This window comes from Triturus cristatus, chromosome 3_1 (assembly GCF_964204655.1).
Source record: "Triturus cristatus chromosome 3_1, aTriCri1.1, whole genome shotgun sequence".
NCBI lineage: Eukaryota > Metazoa > Chordata > Amphibia > Caudata > Salamandridae > Triturus > Triturus cristatus.
Window position 1 is genome coordinate 395,539,043 of NC_140583.1, and position 26,121 is coordinate 395,565,163.

Here is a 26,121-nt window from a genome sequence, read left to right on the forward strand (position 1 = left end):
AACTTCTTGGAAGGGTTTCCGCAAGAACAAGACTTTGCACAGGACCAGCCCCTTAAACAAGATTGTGAACTGCACGCAACTGGGAGCGGGATCGATTTTTTTACCACAACCTCTTCTTATGTTTGGCGACTTAATAGTTTCAACTCTACCTCACAAATCACAATCAGGTTGCATGAGGGAGGATTGATCTCACAACTAAGTCGAGGCTGGAGACCAAGCACCAAAGGCACAAGCTGTGTTGGTAAGTGTCCCACATCTGCTACCTACAGTCACAGCATAGCTTTAATCTTATAGTTTTCAGGGGAGACATCATCCCTGGCACACTGTAAAGTTTTGAAAGTCACAAGAAAGCCAAAAGAGTTAGGAGCAAAGCTCCAGATCTACTTAGAAGGGTGTGGAAATAAAGGATCGGATGCCAGTAATGGTGTTTATATGATGCTTCTTCACTTACAAGGAGGAGGAGAGTCTTTGTAAAGCCACATAGCGCACAAGAGCATTGCTGATAAAATTCTCCAGATCCAGTCTGGTGTCTGGGGCTATTCTTAAGGTGAGCAATCAGCCGAAGTATCCCTCAGCATTAAAAAAAAAATTCCTTATAAGGATGATTTTATTCAATATTTGTAACCCTTTATGCTTTCTCTAATTTTGTGCCGTTGTACTCTTACAACTTGGTTCAAATGTTAATAGTCTGTATAACTTGGCTGTACTGTTTGTGTCACATCACATACCTTAATCCAACCAGTAGCTCGTGAGCTACTGCAGCTCTCCAGCTACCTCCGAGTAGCTCACTTGTGTTCCGCCCAGCTTATTAAATTGGAAAGAATTTGCTTGGTTGAATAAATATATACAGATAACACATTTGAGATTATACAACACTAACAATATTAGTAGCTCTCAATGTGTTTCATTGAACATAAGTAGCTTTCAGTACAGAAAAGGTTGGAGACCCCTGGTTCGATCTGCTCTGAGCAAACTATCAGGTGTGCAAAATAAATGATCAGAGGAAAAATAATTATGCCGGTGGATTGCATTCTCCTGTTCAGATTTTGAGAGAGGAGTTATAGCTCACATTAAGCAGCTGTAAATCAACTCTGTGCCAATTCTAAGGTTTCAGCTTTCTTTAGAGGCTAACCAGTCACTGCTTTCATGTCCATTTTTGATTTATGGTTAAATTATCAGCATCAATCAAAAACTATTAACAGCAGGAAAGTACATTACCTAGTCCAGAGGGTCAGAAAAACTCATTTTCACTGGGTTTACAGAGTAAAGAACCTTTTATTTTTTCACGAATTTAAAGAATGTACCTGTATGAGGAAAAATTGGGCTTAACAAATATGGTTATGATCATAAATCCAGACCCTGTAGCACTTGAACAAAACTGTTGAGAAATCAGTTCAGTTAAGGTTTCCTCAAAAGCAGGTACAATAAAGCAACCTAAATACTGAAGCCAGGTGCAGTCTATCTTACTGCTTCAGTGACATATTTGGTTAAATTAAGTCTATAGGCAATAATGTAAACACACAAGTTGTTTATGTATTGCTCAGAATAGTCACTATAAGCTGAGAGTTTTACGTAAAGAGAAACTTCTATAAAAAGATCCAAAGTTGGAGAAAATTTGAGGAGAAATTTAAATTCATGTACTCATCTTTCGGCAAACCTACTGCACAGGATGCACATTGCAGGCATACAAGTGACTGAAGGGGGCTGAAGACTGGTATATTATACATTTCTCTGCTCTTGCATTTTGAAAATATTTTAGGCATCACTACGAAGAAATGACCAGTCTCCCCACAAGGCAATGGTCGGCTCCACCAGTTAGAATACTTTGCAAGTGCACCTACTGTTTAGAATGTTAATCATTGTGGCACTGAGTAAGAAATCAAGTCTGAATTGCTGGCCTTGTTTTATTTCTTTCTTTTAAATAGGGGACCATTGATACAGAAAGGACTTTCAAAATTCAAAGGCAGAACAAATTTGCAAAAGATCGAGATGCTACATGCTATATTTAACCTAATTGTATCCATGCTGGCTCAGAAAATATATCATTCAATTAAAACATACGATAAAAACGAAAAATGTGTTAACATACACCATGTAACCTACAGTAAAGTTGTACCTTAATTACCTTCATGCACACAACTTTGACATTACATTTTTCTTTTGTATAAAAATTAACACAATTAAGACTTCTATGAGCAATTGATATTAACAGTTCCTAATTTTTATTTGCAGATATAGGTCAAGCACCTCCAAGATACAAATTCCTATACACAGTGAGAGCTTTCCATGAAATGAAAGCTATAAAAAAATAAATCAGTGATGAGTTAAGAGTAAAGCCTACAAATAGGCTGATGTTATATCATTTGCAATGAAGGCAGTAAAACCATAGTGCTAATTGAAACATTTTTGTAAATGTACTTCAAAATGAAGTTGATTTTTAAATACATATCTTAACTTCGCTAGAATAAATAAAAAAAATTATGCATATTAACACTTCACTACAAATAATGCATGCCAGAACATTTACAAACATTGAGAGATTTTTTCAATGTGGACAGCTACTACAGTAATGCTGGTTTAACAGAAGTGCATGATGAAAAGCACTACCTGTGGCTAATGGTTTGCCACATACTGCTGTTATCTTGAGGTAGATAACACATGCGTACCAAAATGTATTTCTTCAGTTGCTGCTGGTATCATGTGTTTTAAGAAATGTGTTAAATAAGAAAAACTCTACATAGCTCACTGATGAAAGATGGATTACGACTAACAAATTGTCATTTTCATGCAATTATGTAGTCTCACTGTGTACAATTCAAGGCAAGATAATTTATTTCCCGTCAAAACATGGGCAACTGTTTTATGATAGAATGTTTAACTTGGTTTAGTGCATTTTTTCTTCCTGCATTGCATTAGTTTGCTCAGTTCTTCAATTTACATAGTGTGCAAACAACATGCCATTTAAAACAATAACTAAACAAATGATGACAAAGTAAGTCAGAATTATAAAAACAATGCTAAACTGAACACTAAAATGAAAGACGCACTAAAATGACTGAATTTGATTCAAGTAAAAAAATACTTAATAAAAAAAGTTTCATGAAGAACACAAAACAACTGTCTGCTGAGTGTTTTAATTTAGATGTTTCAAAATGCTGCTGTAGGTTTTGTGGGGTACTTTGGGGGATGATTTCATGACTGAAGGTGTTAACGTAGCTTGTATTGATTTAAGGGGTGAACCGACAGGACTGTGAAACTGAGGGATGCCAATGCATTCTAACTGCTTGTTGAAGATGATGTCCCCATTAAAACTAATAAATCCTTCATCTCTATCTTTTTCTCCCAGCTTCCCTTCTTCCACTTGTTCCGTTTCTGATAATTCTATATCTTCCTTCTTGCTAAAGAAGGAGTCTAAGTAACTGGGATAAGTGTTTTCCTTTTCAATGTGTTCATCTTTCCTTACTTCACAGCAAAACTGGCCTATAAGGAAGCTCTCGTCAGCACTGCTTACAAATTGACTATCCCAAGAATTTTGATTGAGGGCTTCAAATTGGGCTAAATTTGCCATTCCTTTTTTTTGCTTTCCCTGATTTAGTGACTTTATAACCATACTTTTTAATTCAAGCTGGGACACAGAGCTATTCAAGTCATTTAATTTGTCAATTTCAGCAGAATCACTTTGAAAGCTCAATTGTATAGTATCAGCTATGAAAGAATCAAAATCAAATCCTTGATTTTTCTCCCTTTCCTTTTCAACAATCTGCTGCGATGCTTCCTCAAGGGCTATCTGAGCTTTTACTAATCCATTTCTTTCACATTTTGACTTGCCCTTCTTATCAGCTTTCTCTTTACTTTGCTCCTTCCAGTTAGAAAGATCTATAATAAGTTTAGGCTCATAGTAATGGTTAACTTCACTATCTCGCCATACTAAATTATCGAGATAAGAAGATCTCATTTTGTAATTACAGGTGTGGCTACATTCCAGATCACAGTACTTATTTTCATGGTGATCTAGGTAAGGCCAGACTGGCTCAGTAGAAAAGTGTGTATCAAAAGCTGGATCCTCTAGATACTTTTCTCTGTCTCCATCAAGATATTTGCGTGGATCTAGTTGCACTTCTTCATCATCTGTGACATCAGAAAGAGCCCTTGGGTCACGCTGAACCTCATCAGCATCAAAATTATTATGTATAGGCCAGTCGTGGTCCGAAAACTCACTCTCTTGGTATCTGTAAGAAGTAATTGTACAAAATTAGTATGAAAAGTATCTTAAGAATATGATTTGTTTTCGGATACTCTACCCAACGACAAAATGGATCACAATGAATGCATTTTTAAAATCAATTTGAGAAATAATTGAAAAATACAATTAAATTCTTCTGTTTTGCTTGCTCCCATTTGCAATTATAAAATAAATGTCCTCTCTTTGAAGAGAAGGATCCTCTTTTAGGAACCCGTCTCAAAGAATACCAAAAGCCTTTGAGGGTGAAGTGAGTCAACCTAAACCACAAATTACTTTGCTGTAACTTGAATACTGGGAACGTCTTAATCTAGGGCAATTTTAAACACATAATTTAGGGTATACATATTTTTTAAAGTAACTATATTGACTGAGCTTTGCATTCTTTCAGATTATAAAGCATTAGGATACTATGGTCTCGCCTCCAACCATTGAAAGCCCATCACCCACAGCAACCCCTGTCATTATTGCCTTAACATTCACTTTTAATCTAAGAAAAAAGTGTGCGTATTCGAATTTTTTAATAGGCAGGACATGGTTATGAATGAATAAAAAAGAACCAATCAATTATTTTTAAGGATTGCTATTTTGAAAGACCGCTATCCACTTGTAATTAAAGAGGGTAAAGACAGGAAAGAAAAACAAGTTACTTACCTTCAGCAGTGCACTGTCAGGTGGATACTCTAACTGCAGATTCCTCACCGTGTGAATATCCACAGGCACCACACTGGATCTGGCAGATTTTTTCAGTCCAATCCCTGACCGTCAGTAGAAGTATGCATGCAACTCTGCTCTGCCCCAGAAGTGACGACCGAAACCATACATAGGCACAACTCATAGGTGCGGATGTCAGTTTCTTTCCAAACACTGTCTGTGCCCTCTGACGTGGAGTGTACTAATAATCAATTACGCCACTGTGTAGCTCTCTAGAACGGTGACCTTTTTATATTGGAAAAAAGTGCATTCTTCAGAACAGTGAAGAGAGAGGGTAAATCGCTCGCAAGTCCAGCAAATTGATGTAGAGGTGGGTATTACCATGACAACCAGCCTTTTGATCGTGACCTCTCCCAGATAACCTGGTCAATCGAGTGGCTATACATCTGTAACCACCGTCTACACCGTTTGGGGCAGGGAGAGTGGTCTGCCGCTGGGCTATCTTGTCAAAATGCCACCACTGTGGTTTTTTTTGCAGTCTCCTCTGACACCTGGTTGGAATGTGACTGGTTTCCTTGGTGCTGGACCCACTGATACCTCAAGTTTCACTGCAAAGCTTGCATGTGCAACCTGGCAGGATCGAGGAGCAGGATAGAAGAGGCTAGGAGGCCCAAAGGCTTCAATCATCCTAACTGAAATTCAGAACAGATGCTGAATCAGAATCGTAGGCTGAATGCCCTGGACTTGGTCTGGAGAAAAGGCTTGATAACGCATTATGTCCAGGATGCCTCTGATGAATGGGAGCCTCTGCCAAGGAGTAAGTCTAGCAGGTCGATTTTGAACCTCAAAGATGTAAGGTTTGTCATCCTCTGGATGCTGTCTAAGAAGGACTTTGGTGAACCCACCTTCAGCAGGCAGTCAGAGATATGGGAAGACTGGTATTCCCAACCACCAAAGATGTGCAGTGACCATGGCCATCACTTCTTCAAACTCCTGAGGTATGCTGGTAAGCCCGAAGGGGAGCAAAGAGATGAAAATGCACATAAACCATCCTGATCCTCAGGAGATTCACGATAGGAATGTGAAAAAAGGCATCTTGACGGTTAAGTGACACCATCCAGTCTTCTGGAATCAGGGCAGATGGAACATGAGCCAATGGGAGCATCTTGAAAATGCCCTTTTTCAGGACGAAATTGAGGCCTGAGGTCTAAAAAAAGGACATACCATATAAATATTCTTGTCAGAGTCCGAAGGAATTGGCGCCGTGCTTGTAAGCAGTAAATACGTGCACTGCTCTGTACCAGGTAAGGACAGATTTAGTTTAGAGTCGGACAGCACTATGGGTTAATCATTCCCTTCTAGTGCATGTGGTGTTGGGCCTAATGATGGTGTGGCAGGGTCCAGCGCAGCTCGCAGCACTAGGTTTGTAATTTGTTCTGAATTGGGTGCTGAACCCAAATTTGGTTTGGAAGGCTTAGCTGGCACAGTAGCCCAGCTGGAGGTCTTTGCAGATCTGTGGGGCCCACAGGGAACTAGTAAGGTGCAGACATGCCCCCTTTAAACACTGCAATCTGTTGTGGGGTCACTGATGGACCCGGGACCTCTGAGTGCAACAGGATCAGTTGAAGAACTGGTTCGTTGTTAGAGGACCAGGAACAAGACTTAAGAGCACTTTGACTTCCTAGCAAATTCAGAGCCAGAGAGTGGTGAGCTACGATGAAGCCAGCTTGGACTTTTTGTGCTTTTGCTTTGACTTGCACTCCAAATCTTTGGGTACATTCAACAAAGATCTGTACCAAGCCTGACCCCTAGAACAGGCTGGTCGAGTCCTGGACTTTTAGAGGGTGCTGCCTTTTCACTATTTCCAGCAATATTCGTGGCACCCTATCGCCTTCGGATTCATCAGCCCACACTACCAGCATCTACCGTGAGCATCCCACCGTGAAAGTAAACCTTGTGGGGCTCTGTCACAGTCATTTGCTTGCGACAGTCCCTGCAAGGCTTAAAGCCTGCGTTCTTATGGAGTGACATTTCCCTTACACATTGGAAAGGTTAAAAAAATATATATTAAAAAGGGAGCTCAGGTGCCTATAGATTTAATAAACAGCGAGGAATCCGCGGTTAGAAATATCTATCGGAATCAGTTGTCCAGGCTGGTCGTGGTATAATCAATTGGAAGCTTCACTTTTGAGGGCTACACTTGCTGAGCCTTTGAGGTCTTCCTGATGCAGTTTATAATTTTGCTGAGGCTAGCATGCCCCTCTCTGACTAACAGAAAAATGTATTAGGCTTTTTAAATTTTCCCTACACACAGCATATAAAGGATCAGGGCCAGATTTCAACATAGGAGCACTGGTATCATCTGTAAGGCTAAAGGAAAATCGATTCTACTTGCCTGCATGATACATGCAGGGATGTACTGGTCTGTGCACAAGTGCACGGATGGGTGCTGCATTGTACATTTACTGTCAGTGACACACCAAGTGTCAGTGGTGGCAATACACATGTCAAAGAATGACCCCCTCCACTTAACCTACACTGTGCAAAATGAATTGCGCGACTTGGAAGCACTGAAATGCACTGAAACCAATCAGAGGCTCTTTGCACTATTAGTGTTATAGCCCTTAAGTTCCTAGTTCGGTCAAGGCAAGAGACATCTGCTGCTTTTCCCGCAGCTTGTTGTCTGACTGCCACCCCACAGTGCTCTTCATACTGCCAACCACTTGAAAGAAAAAGAAAAAAAAACTAAGCGGTAGCGAGTGATCAAAATAAATTGAGAGGGAAGGAGAAGAATCACAGTTTGACAACCGCACCTGAAGAATCTCACTTATTAGATATATTTCTTTTTTGCCACCATCATCTTGGCAATTCATAAACTGGGAAAAGAGATGGTATGCTAAGGACAGAAAGGAATTTATCATCAGACCCAGAATGTAGCTACCCATTAAGGCTGAAGCTTTCATTTCATAACCCCCTTACCAATTCTGGATTCTACGATAATAGGACTGGAAAAGACCTATCTATCCCCACCGCTCAGGGCTTTCCAAGGATAAAGTGATGAAATTCATCACAAATTCCATTACGAAACTGCAAGCCTCCCTACAGATCATCGTGGCCAGCATGTCCAATGCTAGTCAAACCTATCTGCAGATTCCACTAGTTCTCACCAGGCCTCCCACCCTCCACAGGTGTACCTGGTGCCTCACAGTGCTCAAGTTCCTCCTGCCTTTTGACACATGCTGGGGATAAAATGTATGCAAGTACATCAAATACTGGTATAACTAGTGGCAGGAAGCTTGCAAAGAAGCACAAAAACCAACACCCTAAACACCTTTATGCCACCACACTATGCTTCCTTTTAGGGAGATTTTGAGAGAGAGTACTTTACTTTCATCTGGCAACAAGTCAAGAGGTTGAGCTGGCTACTGATATGGATACAGAGTGAAAACACTACTGACTTACTGATTCTGCAGACCATGTCATGCACTAAACTTCCTTCCTAGATCTAAATGGAGATGCCATTGTTCACCCAGAGAACTCTGCCATTCGAAGTCCTGGAAATGGTTTAATCTTAAACATGTCGCTCAGTCTGCTAGACTTAGGATAATTTCTTCAGATAGTCAAAGCTGAGCACATAATGCCCACTTTAAGGAACAGAGCCCGCATCACTCCAGAGAGTAATCCTAATCGTATTTGTGTTCCCCCTTTGCTCAGGCAGTAATACAAAGAGAGCATAAACTGCACCCTAATCACATCCTTGATGATTCAGGCCTCTTGTAAGCTTGTTGAATATGCTGGACCATCCAATGCCTCCTCTTCCAAGGCAGTTCACCTCAATGCCAGGAGAACTGTACTTAAACAACTGTATAACTCCATGGGGATGCGAATGCCATCCTCTTTGCTGAATGTCCGTCCTAGACCTTAATAAAACAGACATGGGTTCAGAAAAGCATTTAAACTCTCTAGGAGGCTTATTTTCAGTGATAACTTTCTCAAGGAGAGCGCCAAATTCAAAGTCTTCTTTTCTCTGGACCACACCCTTTCCACCATCAAGGTGTTCTTGCCGGAAGTATATTTTTTAACTGAATGAGGACAGGTGGGTATTCTCCATTTGCAAACCCTTTAGTCAATTCTTCCACTGTGGCTATATTTTTCCTTTCTTCCACTCCTCTCATCCCTTGTGGTTTGTGGGGGGTATGGGAATATGGATGGTCGAGGAAGGGCCATTTTTTTTTTTTAACGATTAAATTGGCAGAAATGGCTGCGGGATCCTGCTTTATTCCAAAAGGTTCTTTCTAATAGAATTTCCAGAAGATCCCTCACTTACAGATCCATCATCCCAGCTTATCCTCTCTCTCTCTGGTGGATCTAAAGTCCTCACTCTTTCACTCACACTAGCCATCGTTTCCAGCCCTCTACAAGTACATTTTGTCAACTCAATCTTTCTGGTCTGCTCCATCTTTATAATGTGTAAGAGGCTCAGACTTGTTTCTGTACATTTCCAATAGAATGCTCTCACTTGGAAGTTTTGTTGCCTTCTTTATAGATCTGTCTTCTGACCTTTAGCGTTTCATTGAATACCTTAAGGCTTGATGCACAAAATCATTTTGCAGTTACAAAGTCTGTGATTAGCCAAGTCACTGCATTTGTGACTGCAAATAGTCATTTTGTTATTTACTAAACCCATTTTGTGATTCAGTAACACTTGACCAAATCCCAAAGTGGATTGAGAAACGCATACCAAATTGCGATTTGGAAGGGATATGTTTAGGGCGTTTCAAAAAATGCTGTCATGGCATCCTGGACCTCCGAATAACTAGCTTAACATACACAGGTATGACATTCCCATGTACTTTCAAAAATATTTTTAATTCAGAGGTTCACTAAGCCTCTAAATAGTAAGGCATGTATGCTTACCTCTCCCAGTTGTAGACATGACTGTGACTTTCATCCATGAGTAAAATATCATCCACCTCATCTTCAATGTGAAAGGGATGGTTGGCAATGGGCTCATCCAATGGAAAGGAATAAATGCTCATGTATGGATGTGACAAGGCTTCCTCTGCTGTTAACCTGTCCATAGGACTAAATGTCAAAATCTGCTCCAGGAAATCGAGAGCTGCAAGGAGAAATCAAAGTGGCAATTAGAAAAAACGTACATTGTTACTTAAATATACTGCAAGGAGAACTCAAAAGTCATCAACTTTTTCCTTTAAAAAACACATACATGCCCGTGTTAGTAAAATAGTTTGCCCACATACACTAAAAATACTGAGCAAGGTGCTTAACAATTGTGATCTAGATATAGCTAACGTTTCAAGTCCACATTCAAAGACCGAGCAATACTTACAGTTCTATAGAAGTGTTTAACACTTTAAAATAGAAATTATGAAGTCACGACAATAATCCTTCTAAGCAATCAAATATTTGATGCTCATTTTTTATTTACAGCAATAAAAATAACTACACTATTCTGTTCCATAAATCCTCTTAACAGTTCATTTTCAATGGTTCAGTTCTCCCCAAAAATGCTAGCCTCTTGCGACCTAGGAAACAAATCATGCGAACAAAAAATAAACTGCTTACTTGTAACTAAATGTCCCCATCACGGGATACTTACTGAGAATACTATAGAAATGTACACCTCTGTAAAAGATCATCATCTTAAATGATATTGCTGAAAATTTCAGTTCGGCGTCGTTTTTTTTGTGGAAAGAACAGAGGCGTAGGCCTCATGAACATTTATAAAAAAAAATATTAAAAAAAACTATTCCCTGAAAGTCTCCAGTCTGACCCCTGCTTTCATAACGGACAAAACTTGGAGTTCAAATTTCTGCCTCTCAGTCACTACATTGCGGAACACTGGGCTCTGTTCATTCAGCATTTTAAAACTGAAAGTACTAGTAATGTTGAATCTAATCATCTCGCCACTAAACAGCCTTTTATTTTCGAACATTTTAGATTTTTAACTTTTTTTTCTCATTTTTGCCACAGTCAACAACATCCTTTTGTGAAGTATTCTTGTGGACGAAAATGAAAAAAAGGCCACCAGTTGGGCTAGACGTTCAAGGCAGAGCTATCCAAAGGAATCAAATGCAGAGTTGAGGTTATGCTCAAAGTCTACCACTTCTAGACAGATACAATCAACACCGATTGCCAAGGCATTCTACTATGTCAAGGGTTAAGGTAGTAGCTGCTTCAACACTATGCTGGTCCAACCATTTTCAAATAAACTAAATACTGAAGAGACAGCAAACAAAAGAGAAGACCCCTGAGCAATAACCAATCTTCTGGAAGGCTGATTCAACATCAGGGATATTGCACGTGAGAAAAGGGCATCACATTTTTAGGTCTTGCCTGACCCAGCGCATGCGCTGGTCTGGCGAGACTTATTGAGAGGGCTCCAAAAAGTGCTACCAGGCCAGCCTAGAGGTACAGTGCATGTGCCGCTTTGATGTTTGATCGCGATCACTTTCGCAGCCGTGCGGCCGCTTGTTTAATTAATCCGATGACAAACGGGCAGGAAGTAAACAGGAAGACGGAAGTGCCACGTGCGTTGCCAGAGCCTTGTCCAGTGCAGGCTCATTCATGTTGAAGAGGCTCCTTGGAAAAGATGGATCCCTTGCAGCGCGCAGTGAACGGTCGGCTGTATCCATTCTCCGCCGCGGTGGCAGTCCCGAAGTCCAAGTGACGCTTAATGAACATGTATCATGAAGCGAAAGGTGTCCTGTTGCCTTTTACTGCAGCAGTCAGCTGTTGTTGTCTTGCCACTGGCAAGCTGAATTTAATTAGCTATCAGAATTGATGCTAACTCTGGGGCGTCGGCACTTAGCGCGCATGTTGGCCCGTGCCATATTTCATGTTGAATTAGGACTATTGATCTTCTGGGTGTAAACAATATTGCATACTTCATATGCTTTGCGTGGAGTCTAGCAACGGAAAAGACAGACACATGGAGAACCAAAAGCAGCCCAGGCAAAAATGATCAAAGCAGAGGGGAACGAGTATTGAAACGCCGCCTACCTGCACCGGGATTCTCTCGCTGTTCCCTGCTGCTGGGGGGCCTCTTGCTATTGCTGCCAGCGCTACTGGGTGTTCTACCTTCCTTCTGTCGCCCCCGCCGCCGCTCTTTCACCCGCGGCCGTGAGCAGGGGGTGACTACATACCCCAGACTACCTAGCGCGCACTGACGCTACCAACGCGCCCGGAGGCGCTTAAAAGACTGCGACTACTCCGGGGGAGCGGGAACGAGTATTGAAACGCCGCCTACCTGCACCGGGATTCTCTCGCTGTTCCCTTCTGCTGGGGGGCCTCTTGCTATTGCTGCCAGCGCTACTGGGTGTTCTACCTTCCTTCTGTCGCCCCCGCCACCGCTCTTTCACCCGCGGCCGTGAGCGGGGGGGGTGACTACATACCCCAGACTACCTAGCGCGCCCTGACGCTACCAACGCGCCCGGAGGCGCTTAAAAGACTGCGACTACTCCGGGGGAGCGGGAACGAGTATTGACACGCCGCCTACCTGCACCGGGATTCTCTCGCTGTTCCCTGCTGCTGGGGGGCCTCTTGCTATTGCTGCCAGCGCTACTGGGTGTTCTACCTTCCTTCTGTCGCCCCTGCCGCCGCTCTTTCACCCGCGGCCGTGAGCGGGGGGTGACTACATACCCCAGACTACCTAGCGCGCCCCGACGCTACCAACGCGCCCGGAGGCGCTTAAAAGACTGCGACTACTCCGGGGGAGCGGGAACGAGTATTGACACGCCGCCTACCTGCACCGGGATTCTCTCGCTGTTCCCTGCTGCTGGGGGGCCTCTTGCTATTGCTGCCAGCGCTACTGGGTGTTCTACCTTCCTTCTGTCGCCCCCGCTGCCGCTCTTTCACCCGCGGCCGTGAGCGGGGGGTGACTACATACCCCAGACTACCTAGCGCGCCCTGACGCTACCAACGCGCCCGGAGGCGCTTAAAAGACTGCGACTACTCCCGCGTCGCGGGACGCGCGCGGGCGGCGCCGGGCTAAGCCCGGGCAAAGGGCGGGCCCTCTGTGGCCCTCAGAGGACCGATTGAGGCCGGGACGGGCCACCTCACTACCGTGTAAGACTTTACAAGCCTATATTATCAGTTACATGGTGGGGGTGATCTGCCCTATTTATGACATATCGGTTCTGTAGTATTGTTTTTAGCTTGTTCATATTTGGCTATCAGGCATCATCATATGTGTTGGCGTTGCCACATTGTGTGAAAGTTTAATTTAAGTTTAATCTAAGTTTTAGGTCTTCCCAGGGGTTTGCCAAACATGGCTAAAGCTTTAGCAGGCAGCAAATCCACGACTACGTCAACGTTAGATAACTACTTAGTCAAAGTAGTCACTAAAATTAATAGTGATAGGCGTAAATCCTTGGGACAGGGTTCAAACCTAACGACCACTAGCCCTCTGTTAAATAACACAGTCACTTTATCCTCTTCTCCATCTACTACTAAGAATTGTTTAAACGAGGATAATGATTTATTAACCCTGGGTGATCATTTTCCTAGTGAACAAGAATCACTTGAAGTTAACAGAGATTTAGTAACTGATGTGAACGAGACTGTAGAAGACTCTCCGGACCGGCCAACCCAGAGAGTGCTAAGATCTCGTAAACGGACTCTTTTGAAACAGGGTTGCCCACGAAGCACTCATAAAAAGACGGGTCCTGCTCCAACAAAACAGGTTACCAAGGAACCAGCCATCCCCAACAACCCCATGGCTAAGTTAGACTCTCACCAACTTGATTCCTTGTTAGGTCTTTTAGAGTCCAAAATTTTGAAAATTGTTGAACCCTTAGTCACCAAGATTGACGAACTATCTGTTGAGATTGAAGGCCTACGTAATCTTTTGACACGCAAGATTAATTCCTCTGGGAATATGACTAGAGTAGCCGAGGGTCCACCTGTTTCTGCTGATATCCCTAGGCCCCCAAAGGATACTCTAAACAGTACAGCACCACTGGTTGTCGAATCCACGACAAACGAGAATAACACTTTACCTCCTGAAAGTTGCTTAAGTAGTAATAACGCAACGGCAAGTACATACTCAGGAGGAGCAAAACCAGATCTTCCCCCTGACTGTGCCCCATTTGTTGTAGTGTTAACAAATGTACCCCCCTTGAAGGACGTCGCCAAGAATTCTTTCCCTGAAACCCATGAATCTCTTAAAAATAAATCAGTCTCGTGGTTAAATAAGCATTATGGTTTTCCAGCACACTTATCCCACCTGATTTTAACAACGAGAAGAGTTTCCTGGGTTGGGCGATCGCGCAAGACTATAAAGGGGGATTGTGTAGTAATAAACTTTAGAAATCCCTTCATAGTGCATAATATCTTATCAAAAGCTACCTTGCTCCCACACACTGACGAGGGTATTACCCTTCACTCATTGGGTTATTTTTATAAACAACAGATTAATTTACCCCGCAGTGTTCCATTGGAGGTCAGAGCATGTCATCCTGAAAGCCAGTTTCCTCAAGGTCTTGTTATCTCAAATCGTTTTCAGGCTCTGAGTAACTTAGATTCAAATGATTGACTGCACTCTGATGGGGCTACTTCTAGACTTATTAGGGAAAGTTTATCCCCTATAGAAGTAGAGGACATGGTTTCCAGTGGTTCTGTGCCAGTTACAAGTAGAGAGGGCACCCAAAACGTTACGCCTGCAATGGGGATTGTCATTGATGAAAGAGTGGATGATACTGTCAGTGCCCCTCGAATGCCCTTAGGTACAAGTGTCCTTAGCTGGAATATAGCTGGCCTAAACAACAAAGTTCATGATCCTATTTGGAGGGACAGTCTATCAGGCCACGAAATTATTGGTCTACAAGAAACCTGGGACACTGAAAATACCTTTTTGCTGGATGGGTTTTCTGCTTTTGGTCACCAGCGGTGGCCTCTAGTAGGGGGAGGGCTAAAGGCGGACTTTTAACCCTTATCGCATTGACCATTGATGGTAAATATAGTAAAGTGGAGACAGGCTCGCCTTATTGTTTAGCAGTAGAAATCCACTCCAACTCTAATGGGATCTGGCTCATTGTGAATTTTTATAATTCATTTATTCAGAATACGCCAAATGAACATTTACTCAGTCTATTTGATTTTTTACAAATGTATAGTGAATCTTGTAAAAATCCTTATTCGGTTGTTGTGCTTGGTGATTTTAATGTTCATTCCTGTTTTAAAAATTGTTTTATACGGGACAGTTTAGGTCCACACAATCAAGGTAATTTACACTTTGAACACACACCACAGGGGATATTTTTAGATGAGCTTCTAGTTGGGAATTCTATGGTTTATCCCGCGAATCACATTAATGACATCCCGTCCTACAAAGGAAGTGGCTCAGGATCCACTATTGACTACATCTTTGTCACATCTAACTTAGCTGGAAATGTAAGTCAATATAAGGTAAAATGGTCTGTTTATAGCGATCATAACCCCGTCCAGTTAATTCTCACTGATGATCTCAAAAAAAGAGATTCTGATAATTCTACTGTCAGAACACTGGACATAAGGCCAACTGACCAAACTCGACGCCTGAAATGGTGTCAGTTGGTCCCAGAGGATTTTACTGAAAACTTGTGGGGCACGGTTGGGGACGAAATACTCTTGTGTTTACAAGACGGGATCTGTAGTGACGCAGTTCTGACAGCCTATGATAAAATTTGCTGTCAGGTAAATAGTGATCTTAAAAAAGTATGTAAGGATAAACCCAAAATTGGGGAGAAATGGTTTGATCACAGCTGCTCATCTGCCCAACGGAAGCTAATATCAGCTCTTAAAGCGGTTCCACTTGATAGAGCAGAAATTGCCATTTGTAGGAAGGCCTATAAAATGGCTCCGAAAAAACGCAAAAATGAAATTAGGGATGAGGCATGGAATGAACTCCTGTCCACTGATGTCATTAAAAATAGTGCGAAATTTTGGTCTATCGTAAACAAGCCTTTTTTTAACGGTAAAAGCAACACTGAGCTTGAATGCGGTATCCAAGAGGACAAATGGTATACTCATTTTAAACAAGTGTATGATGGAGATGGCTCGAGGGTGGGGTCCTCATTTAACTCTGAGAGTTATACTTTGTCCTTCACAGAACTAGAGGTGTCGAATGCTATTTTGCAAATGACAAGTAATAAGGCGCCGGGACCTGATGGAGTCCCGGCTGATCTTTTTAAATCAGATATAAAACTTTGGTCCAAAATCCTTTTTAATGTTTTTACAAATGCCTGTCAACTGGGCCTTCCATCAACGTGGGCGAAATCGGTCATCGTTCCTATTTTTAAAAAGGGGGATAGAAGCGACCCGAGCTGTTATCGCCCAATCCCCCTCATAGATTACTCAGTCAAAGTCCTGGGGAGGGTGGTCCTCGCCCAACTAAACGGTTGGCTAGAGGAATCAGGAAAACTCTCTAGGGTCCAGTATGGATTTAGGAAAGGGATGGGTACCATAGACCAATGTTTAAATCTACAACTTTTAATTGGTAAATACTTGTGGCCAAAAAAGGAGCCCTGCTGGTTGCCTTTATGGATTTGTCATCGGCTTTCGACCGTGTAAATAGATCAAAACTATGGCCCATGCTCCTTGCACTTGGTGTAGACAAAGACATTGTCCACTTTTTAGCGGACCTACACAGAGAGTTAATAGCTACAGTTCGCTACGATCAAAGGGGTAATTGCACAAAAGATATACCCATATCTTATGGGGTCAGGCAGGGGTGCATTTTGGCACCTCTCCTTTTTACACTGTATATAAATGATTTAGACAATACCCTTATCGCCTCATGTAAAGATATCCCCCGTGCAGGGAAATATTCAGTCCCTGCCCTTTTATATGCGGACGATGCCGCCCTAATTGCTAGAATGGGAGTGGGCCTTCAGCTATTGCTAAATTCATTTGCCGATTTTATAAAGGGTCTGGACTTATCTGTTAATTTTGTCAAATCACATGTCATGGTCATCGGCCCTAAATCCGCTAAATCTAAAACCTTTTTATGTGGGGGTCATCAACTATCCAGGGTTTCTTCATTTCCTTATTTGGGTGTTCTTTTTGATGATCGAGATTCCGGGGTAACCCAAATTATGGCAAAAAAGATTGTGTTTTCAAGAGCAACAGTGGGTGTTCTGGGCTTCGCCAGAAAACTGGGTGCTAGACCAATGAAGGCCCTTATCCAGGTGTACAAAGCTAAGTGTCTCTCCATAGCTTTGTACGGAGCTGAGGTTTGGGGCATAAATAATGCCAAAAGCATACAGACTGTTGAGGATAGATTTTTAAAAAACCTCCTCTCAGTCCCGATCTCAACTGCCAACTATATTGTTCATCAGGAACTTGGTATCGGTTTTCTTGAAGATAGTATTGCTCTGGCCCCGATGCTCAAATGGATTAGCATTTGGCTTAACCCGGATTTACACCTGAATCACACAATTTTGAGAGACTGAGAGACTGTCTGTTGCTTGATCATGGACTGCACATACCCTGGTTGAAATATATTCGGAACATGGCGAACAAGCTTGGTAGACCAGAGCTGTTTCTTTTTCCTGAGACCCTGGTAAAAGGTGACATTAATTGGTGCAAAGAAACTCATATGTACATATCTACCTCGGCAGGGGAAGAGAAGGAGCTGGTTAAGGGCTCCGTTAGGGCCCACCAGCTCTGTAAAACAATACCCTCTATGGAACCTTATCTTGGATATGTAACAAATGCAAATCATCGTTTTCTTTTAACCAGATTTAGATTGAATCAACTACACCTATTGATTGGAACTAAGAAAGACTGGAAAAGGTCGTTGGACCCTGGCCCCTGTTCCTGTGATAACTTTTCCTCCCAGGACACACCTTTTCTTTTTCTGTGAGCACTTTATTGACATTAGGAAACGTTTTTTAATCCCAATATTAAGAGATAAAGGCTTTGTTCAAGTGAGACCTGCTTTCTTGTACTTACAGCTGTTAAACAATGTTTGGGAAACTTTTAATATTGCAAGTTTTTTAACTGTGGTAATTCGTACCTTGAAGAAATGAACTGTACTCTTTTAATGTTTTTAACTGGACACGTTACCTTGTTAAACCAATTTGTGTAAATGTGTTTCTTCTTAAGTTTGGTAATCCACTAAAAATGAACTTTGTTTTTTAAATATGTATTTATTGTAGTATGCTTTTATGGTTTGCACTTAAACCGAATAAAGACTTTATGACTGACTGACTGACTGACTGATCAAAGCAGTCACTCCCTTCCTTTCCTCTCGCTATGTATCTCCTTCCAACCATCCTGTCACTCTCTCTCTCTCCTGCTCTCCTCTCTCTTTTTCCACTCTGATCACTTTCTCTCTATCTTTTTCCTCCCTCCTTAATCTCTCTCCCTTCCTTTCCTGCGCCATATCTGTCTTTCCAACCATCCTCTCTCTCGCCTCTCTTTTCCCTCTCTAATACCAATACCTGATATCTCCGGGTCAATTTTGCGCTAATAAAAACAAATATAATTTCATTTTACCTCACAGTCTGCGCCCACTGCGTCGCTCTTCGCCAAGCGACCTTTTCATCTTCTTACAACCCTTCAAGCGCCTGAAAGCCCCTTGCCTAAAAGTTTTGGCGCAACTAAACATAACTGAAGCAAACACAAAAGCATCTTTGACTGTAAAGTTTACATACTGACTCCAAGAATCACGATAAATGATTGTTTTAGAATCGTGACGTGCACTTAAAGTGGTGCATAATATTCCAGTATGTCGGAATTGCACATTAATATTTCTTGTTTTCATTGTACTTTGCTTTGTGGTTTCTCATCGTCAGTTCCTTCAGAGGTCAACCTCCCTCTGCATAGAAGAGGCAACCCTTTCTTGTAGAGGTCCTTTTCTTCAAGTTGTACCACCTACGCACTCGGGGGATGTATTTATTTGTGCCTGTGGAGTTGATTCAAGGAATCCGCGTAAAACAAGACCTTCGCGTTAGCATTACAGAGCTGTTATAGTTATAAACTTCCAGCACCACGTGGCATACACAAACCACCCCCGAGGGCACCTCTCTGCCCCTCTGTGAGCTCAGTGGCGTCTGCTCAAGTCTCCTGTCCACTGCTCGATCTGTCTGCTTTGGGTGGGCATGGACTCTGTAAGTTAACATGACAGACCCCTACTTAATTGCATGCACTAGGGCTGGGTCACTGGGTGGTGTGTTCCACGGCCACTATTGTGATGTTCCTTTATCAAAATGCACTATAGGCAAAATCCGTAATTTCCGAAAGATGCTAGCCTTACGTTAGACATTCTGCTATATTCCTAAATCACAAATTATATAGCACAATAATTGTTATCGCTGTAGACCGTGTTTTAAATAACTATTGTCATCATCAAGACAGCAGCACGTCGTGTAGACCGAATGAAGCTTATATCAAGAGGAAGGAACATAAAGGGCCATCAATTCGGCTCAGGCTTTTTCCGGATTGTTTGAGTGGCAAGTAAACCTTTGATGACCTATATGCAAAGAGTAGCTAAGTTTTCGGGTCCCCTGTTTGTTGATTCCGTGACAATATTCAAATATAGCCTTGTTTATACATTGTATTTTGGGAATGCACAGTTTCTTCGAATACAAACTTTCAACCAGTGTGTCTTAATTCTCCATAGAGCTGAAGAAAGGGATAGTAAGGGCACTTAATGTTACATTCAGCGTTCATCATAGACCCGTTTGATCAAATGCAGTGCAACTTTTATGTGGTCTACTCTACCTTACTGGAAATACTGTGTTACTCGTCACCTTTTAGTACAATGCAAGCAGGCGGTCCAACCAACTTTGGGATTTGAATGTCTGGCAGGGTATGATCCTGCGAAGGCCGGCTTGCACCCTCCAAAGGGTGACATGTAACATACACAGAACTCATGGGAGCACAGAAGTGGAATAGACTTATGTTGGTGAAGAAGGTCGTGGTTGTGACCGAAAAGCCGGGGGAGGCCTTATGCAGTCCGTCTCAAAAACACCCATGAAAAGAAGTTAGTGAAGGGACAACTAGTAGTCATGAGACTGATCTATTCCATAATTTCCAGGTCTGGACAGCTTTGCACTGTTTTAAGAAGTATCTGTTGTAGATCACACACGAAGGGCCACAAAAAACACTTTACAAGTCGGAAAACGTTTCTGACTTGTAAAATGGGGTTTGTACATAATAAATAGCAATTTTATAATCACAATCCCAGTGATTTTGCAAATCATAGGGTTTGCAATTGCAAAATCCTCTACTACATCTGTCCCATTGTTCCACAGGTTGGGCCGTTGCTTGAAATGCATAGAGAGACAAGCTGTAACTCTCCCACTGATAATAATGTATACCTCCGCAGACTGGGCTGGTCATCTCCCTATCAAATAAAATAAGTGCATGTTCTCAGAGCATGGCAGTGCCTGTCCATTTAAAAGCCCCGTTCCTGGCGAATAATAAGAATTAAAGAGGAGCCCAAAAGAAACCTAATATTTTCCAAATTGGCAAAAAGTGTTAAATCGTTTGTTTTGTAGTGTCATCAGACAGATTGAACTACCTAAATAATTTGAGTCCTTACAAAGGCAACCCAGGCAGGTTTTAGCAATTCAATCAGATGGTGTTGGGGCAGAAAAGGTTTCCCTATATAACTCTGAAGACTGAGTATGCTTCCCTTTCTTGAGTTCTCCTTTGCAAGTTTGGTAGGTGTTTTTACTTTTTCGCAGCAGCACACGACACTTATGCATTTACGTTGAGGGCTTCCTGTAACACAGTATGTGACAGGGTGCATGGCTCTATGGTCCGGAAACGTACACCTTGTAGGCCCTTTAAGTACTGATCGTGACTAGCTCACCTCATCAGAGAGCTGAGACCCAACAGTGGTGGTAACAACAGTTTATAGTGGAAGGACAGGCCTTTTTACCTGTAACCTGCCAGGAAAAGACCTCTGCAGGCCTCTCCTGTATCTTTAAACTGTTTGCCAGTCCTGTGCAATCGGGTCTTTCACTCCATACATGTGGGACATGGATGGCTCATGTGTATATATAAATTCTTGGTTTGCGTGTTGCACATGAATCATGTTTGTTTCATGTGGCTGTGCCTACTCTTGCTTATTTTCTGATTTATTGAAACCAAAGTGGTAGGTAAACTGGGAGTTGAAACACTTTGGAATTATACATTCTTCTGATATCCGTAATGGTATAACATTTTATATTCTGAGTCCTCAACATATCTGGTTTGTTCTGTGTGTACAGGAGCCTCTCTGTCCTCTGCACAACCTTCAATTAAATGTAGCCGCGTCACCACACCTCTCAAATTCTTACTCCTACACATGTGACCCTTTTCCACCTCTGCATATCACAAAACGATCCATTTGGTTTTTACTTTCAACAGGAATGGTTGGTTACCTAGCATCATTGTTACTCATTTTATTTGTGGAGGTAATGAAGGTGGAGTGTTTCTTCACTAGCCATCATGCATAAACGTGTCTATGTTATAAGCATTAAGATGGCAAATTTCCTGCCTTAGCATGGCGGTGTAGTATCTCCAGCTGTCAAAGTATACTTTTTACACAGCTTTGTGCTTTCTCCCTGACTGGATTAATCACAAATTGGCATCTGTGAAATATACTTCAACACAGACCGGCATCTCTCAAATATTTTGAACAGTCACAGCCTCGCATCTCGTTATGATGTTGAAAGTCACGGATTGGCATTGCTCAACCATGTTTATCAGCACATATGAACATGTTTCAAAGACATACAGCAATCCGAAACAAGCATTGGCATAGTCAATAGGTCTCGCCTTTAGGACCTTTAAGTGTTTAGCCATGCAATAGTTGCATAAATAAATACTTATAAAGGTCCCAAAAGCGAGACCTATTGGCTATGCCAATGCTTGTTATCTTCTTCCCACCAGGATAGAAAAAGGAGAAACACAGACACAGTTGGATGTCAAAATTACATTACACTGAATACTACATTAGAAACAGCAGGCTTCTACTGGGTCACTACGAGTGCTCTTAAGACAGTCGGGATGTTTGCTGATAACTTCCCCAAAAGGACAAAAAAAAAAAAGCAAGATTTCCAAGAAATCTAAAATAGGGAATTTAATGTCATTGGCAGATGTGCACTTTGATTTCCTTGGGATTCTTTTACAAGATTTAGTGGAACATGACTGAAGAAACGAAAAATCATTTTACTCTGGTGAGCCAGTCCTTTATTTGCATTTTTGTTCTTATGTATGCCTTTACATGCTTAAAACATCCAAGTAGTAGCCATGCAAATGTTCAGAACAGAAACACATTAAAACACCAGAAGGAGCCATTTTCCCATTGGTAAAATTAGCTTTAGGCTTGTTAGATAAAGGCCACTTTCTGGTAGCATGACATTATAAATTACACTATTCACGTAAGAAAAAGCTTGATTTGCGCAAGCCACACTCATGTGAACAGTCCACAATTAGCAAACAGTTGTTTGGAAGCTGCAGAATTAAAAATAATATATTAGTGCATACTTTTGACACTAAATGTTTCAAGAGCATCACTGACAGGGAAGAAGACAGCTGGAAAGGAAAGTGAAGTGGAAATAACTTTGGGGGGAAAGAAGCGCAAGTTTTTAAGGATACTTTAAGCGCTCGCCTAGTCTGCTGTCCCTTGCTGGATTTAGTAATCTATTGCCAGAGTGCTAGTTTGCTCTTTTAGGCTCTCTGCTGAATTTAAAATTGTATTCAACTCAGAGGAAAGTCCCTCAAAATAGAATACTGAACTCACTACTGGATGCCTGTGGCCATACAGATTCATTTTAAAAAGTTGATAATTTTTGACAATGTTAATAATATGCAGATCAATAATAAAATCAGCCAATGCTGCCCAGAAATTTCGGCGTTTTTCAGAAGATCTTGGTTTGAGCAGCAGGATGTTGGCACATCCCATATAAAAAGACACACTTTAGATTAAGTATTTAATTACAATAACATGGTTCCTTTTAAGAATTTTGCAGGTGTGACCACCCAATCAAGCTTCACTAAACCCTAAAGATAACAAATCGCACAAAATCATAATCACAGAGTTATCTGGTTGTGGGGTGAAATGGACTCAAATGAGTATGCTTTAACTTTGCCAAGCAAAAAAAAAATTGGTTTATGAAGTCTACGACTTTCCAAATTGGCAATCCACACAGTAGAATAGACCTTACCGTGAAGCAGACCTAACTGCATACATATTTCAATTAGTTAGAAAAGGAGTTAAATCAAGCTAAAGTACTCTACATATGAGACCATTAGCCAAGTAAAGAACAGACCATTTCAACCCTTTTCAAGCCTGTAATCGCATATTAATGGCCTCTGAATCTTATGCAGTTTTCCGAGCTCACAGACCTCCTGTGAGGAACAAGCGACCTTTTCTCAAAAGTATTTATGACACCATTAAATGTAATATGGCGTGAGAGGGCCGAGTCACCAATATCTACTAAGCATCCACCTGGCCTAACTCTGGTAATATTTCACCCGCAATGGGAAAGATACATTTGGTGCTTCTCATGAATGCTGCCAGTGGCTGCATAAAACAAGTTTGAATCTCTTTTGGTAAGCACCATAACTGAGCTATTGAACGTATGCCTTATGTCTTGAGTAGTCCTGGATGATTAGAAGAGAAGAGCGTAGTCATCATGCTAAAAAGAAAATCTGGTTGGTCTGGTTATTTCTTCCCCTCGCTGGGCATGCTCTTGAGGTTATTTGAGTCAGGGTAGTTCACTACTTAGATGAAAGATTCAAATTTACTAGACTTGTGGCAGACAAGATTTGGTCTGGGGAAAGGAACTGAAACCACCTAGTTTACATAACTTTATGAGATTCAATCTTGGATGACAAGTAATTTTGGTAAATCGCTCGGCTGCATATGAAAAATAAAAATCCTCAAGTCTTCTGTTTTTTAGATCTGCCAAATCAGAGGCACTGTGTGGGGTTCTTCCATCTAATCAATCTTGTTCAAAATGTACATCCAGCCTCTAGTCTATGATCAGATCTTTTAGATGTCTTGCTTTAATGTACGTGGATGACACACAGTATTAGGCTGGAAATACAAGCAAATATTGCAAATTTAAGTTCTCGTTTGGCAGCATTTAATCAATGAATTGGCCATAGTTGCTTAATGCTCAAAGCCAATATAATTAATTGTTAAAAGGGATCCCCAGGATCACTGGGGCCCAAGCGTATAGCCACTGTGTCAGTCCCCACCAGTCCTAGTTGGCTATGTAAAATCTTCAGGGGAACTTATCAACAGAGAGCCTCCTCTGCAGCATCAGGTCAAATCTGTGATGGCATCCGGTTATGGCTAACAGTGGGTTTTGAGGAAGGATTTACCCTTTTTTCTGAGTGAGATGCACAATACTGTGGTGCTTTGAGCTCAAATGGAAACGGGTGCCTCAAGAAGGGCGCAAGAAATCCAGAGTAACATCCACCTGTATGGATCTTACGAATTCTATTAACCGTTAGTAGTTCTATAGCGCAAAAAGTGAGAACGAATATTAGCTTCTTCTAGATATTAGGCAACTCCCGTTTCTAAAGTGGAATATGTGTAATACATAAACCCTTGTACTGTACTCATTGCTTACTCTGAAGCCAGGGGAGAGCTCTATGCCCCTCTGATATGGGACATTGCTCAAATAAATACATATAAAAATGTTAACAGCCTTGGCAGGACTGTATCTGCATTCCATCCCACAGATGCTGATTAAATAGTAATTAGGCAATAGCAAGTGAATAGTAAAAGTTTGCTGTTTACAGTTTGATTAAAATATTGTATCACTTGTGTATCGACTGGCTTCTTAGTAGGGGTGGGCAGAACTCCGTTACACTGAGCAGAATTCCACGGAGTGCCAAAAACTCTGCGAGATTCCGCTGAGTTCGGCAGGCGGAATTTGGGATGCCACGCTGCTCGGGTGGATTTTTAGCACCGGGAGCATATTCTGCTCTGTAAAACGGACTAGCGCTGCTTCTTTCTGCCGCTGAAGTAAAGTTTCTACTGGAGCAGCAGATTTCTCAACACGAATGGGCGCAATCTACTGCAACCACCGGCACTGAGAAATGTCACTGGAAGGTGTTCAAGGACCTGAAAAATCGCTCTAGGGGATGCAAATTTTTGATGGCACACGTCAACTTAATGTTGGTGACCCACATGAGACAAAACTCCTCTACGTGGCAGGTGGCAGAGTTTTGCCAGAACTTCGTTATTATTTGTCCAGCCCGACAAACCACCCAGAGTTTGAGCCTCATATCTCAGATTAACACGGAGGCTAAAATGATGGCAAAGGCTCTCCCGAAAAGACTGGTGAAGGGGATGGGCTCTCCATTTGATAAACAACAAAATGTATTCATGCCAAAACGAGGGACTGGGCATTATATTTGTCCAATACAGATGACCTGAGCACGTTAAGACGAGTTGGAGGAGCCTACAGTCTTGGCCTTAAAGATACATACTCACGTTGGTTTGCTGCTGGCTGTTTGCATCAACACTGGTCAGCTCCAAACAGGAGTCTTTTATTAACAAAATTAGCTATGTGTGTGGGAAGTATGCGTGACGTGATTTGAAGCTCAGTGCCACTGTGAGACATCTACTTGTTTATATTGTGATTTTGGAGCACCGTTGAGGCTGTCAGAGGAATGTGGGTAGAACGAAATTCCTCTTGCTTGACTGCCCAACATCCCTGCTGCTTTCCAGAGGTATTTTGATACTTTCACGTCGACGGTCTTCGGTGGCTGCACTTAGAATACCATTTTGAATTTTTCCTCATGGTGGCCACCGTTTCGTCAGCGCTGGATTGATGTGGGAAGTGTTGATTTGTTGCATCAGTCTACATTTCCTTCTACCTGTGCTATGCTTTTTTGCCCTACTTGTGCTGTTTTCGTATGAGGGCAACAACCGTCTGCTACATATAAGGGCATGAACAAGAACTTACTACACTAAATAAAAACTCACACCACTACCTTTAATAAATCTCGATCCGCTTTTGTGAATTCTGGGGATTGTTTGCTCACCACTAGTGCTATGGCTCAGCCTGGTTTGTCTTGACCTGTGTCCCTACCCATTACACCATCAAAAACACAGTCGTCCTCCTCAGCCACAAAGCGACTTAAACGAGGTCCTTCCCTGCCGAAACCCGCTTCTCCTGCTCATTTAGGATACTGTATGTATTCCTGAGTCTATATTTACAGGCACATTTCTGGAATACCTTTTTTTTTTATATATACTACATTCAGAG

General features: G+C 41.9%; 1 protein-coding gene across 3 annotated transcripts in view; it reads right to left on the minus strand.

Moving 5' to 3' along the window:
* Window positions 1-1,890: 1,890 nt before the first annotated feature.
* Window positions 1,891-26,121, minus strand: part of MAPK6 (mitogen-activated protein kinase 6) — a 224,615-nt gene continuing 200,384 nt past the window's right edge. For all 3 annotated transcript variants that reach the window (XM_085644181.1, XM_085644179.1, XM_085644180.1), the window contains exons 5-6: window positions 9,812-10,013; window positions 1,891-4,229 (exon numbers count right to left, since the gene is read on the minus strand). In XM_085644181.1, coding sequence (XP_085500307.1) covers window positions 3,134-4,229; window positions 9,812-10,013 — 1,298 coding nt within the window. In that variant the 3' untranslated portion in view covers window positions 1,891-3,133. The remainder of the gene's footprint in view (window positions 4,230-9,811; window positions 10,014-26,121) is intronic.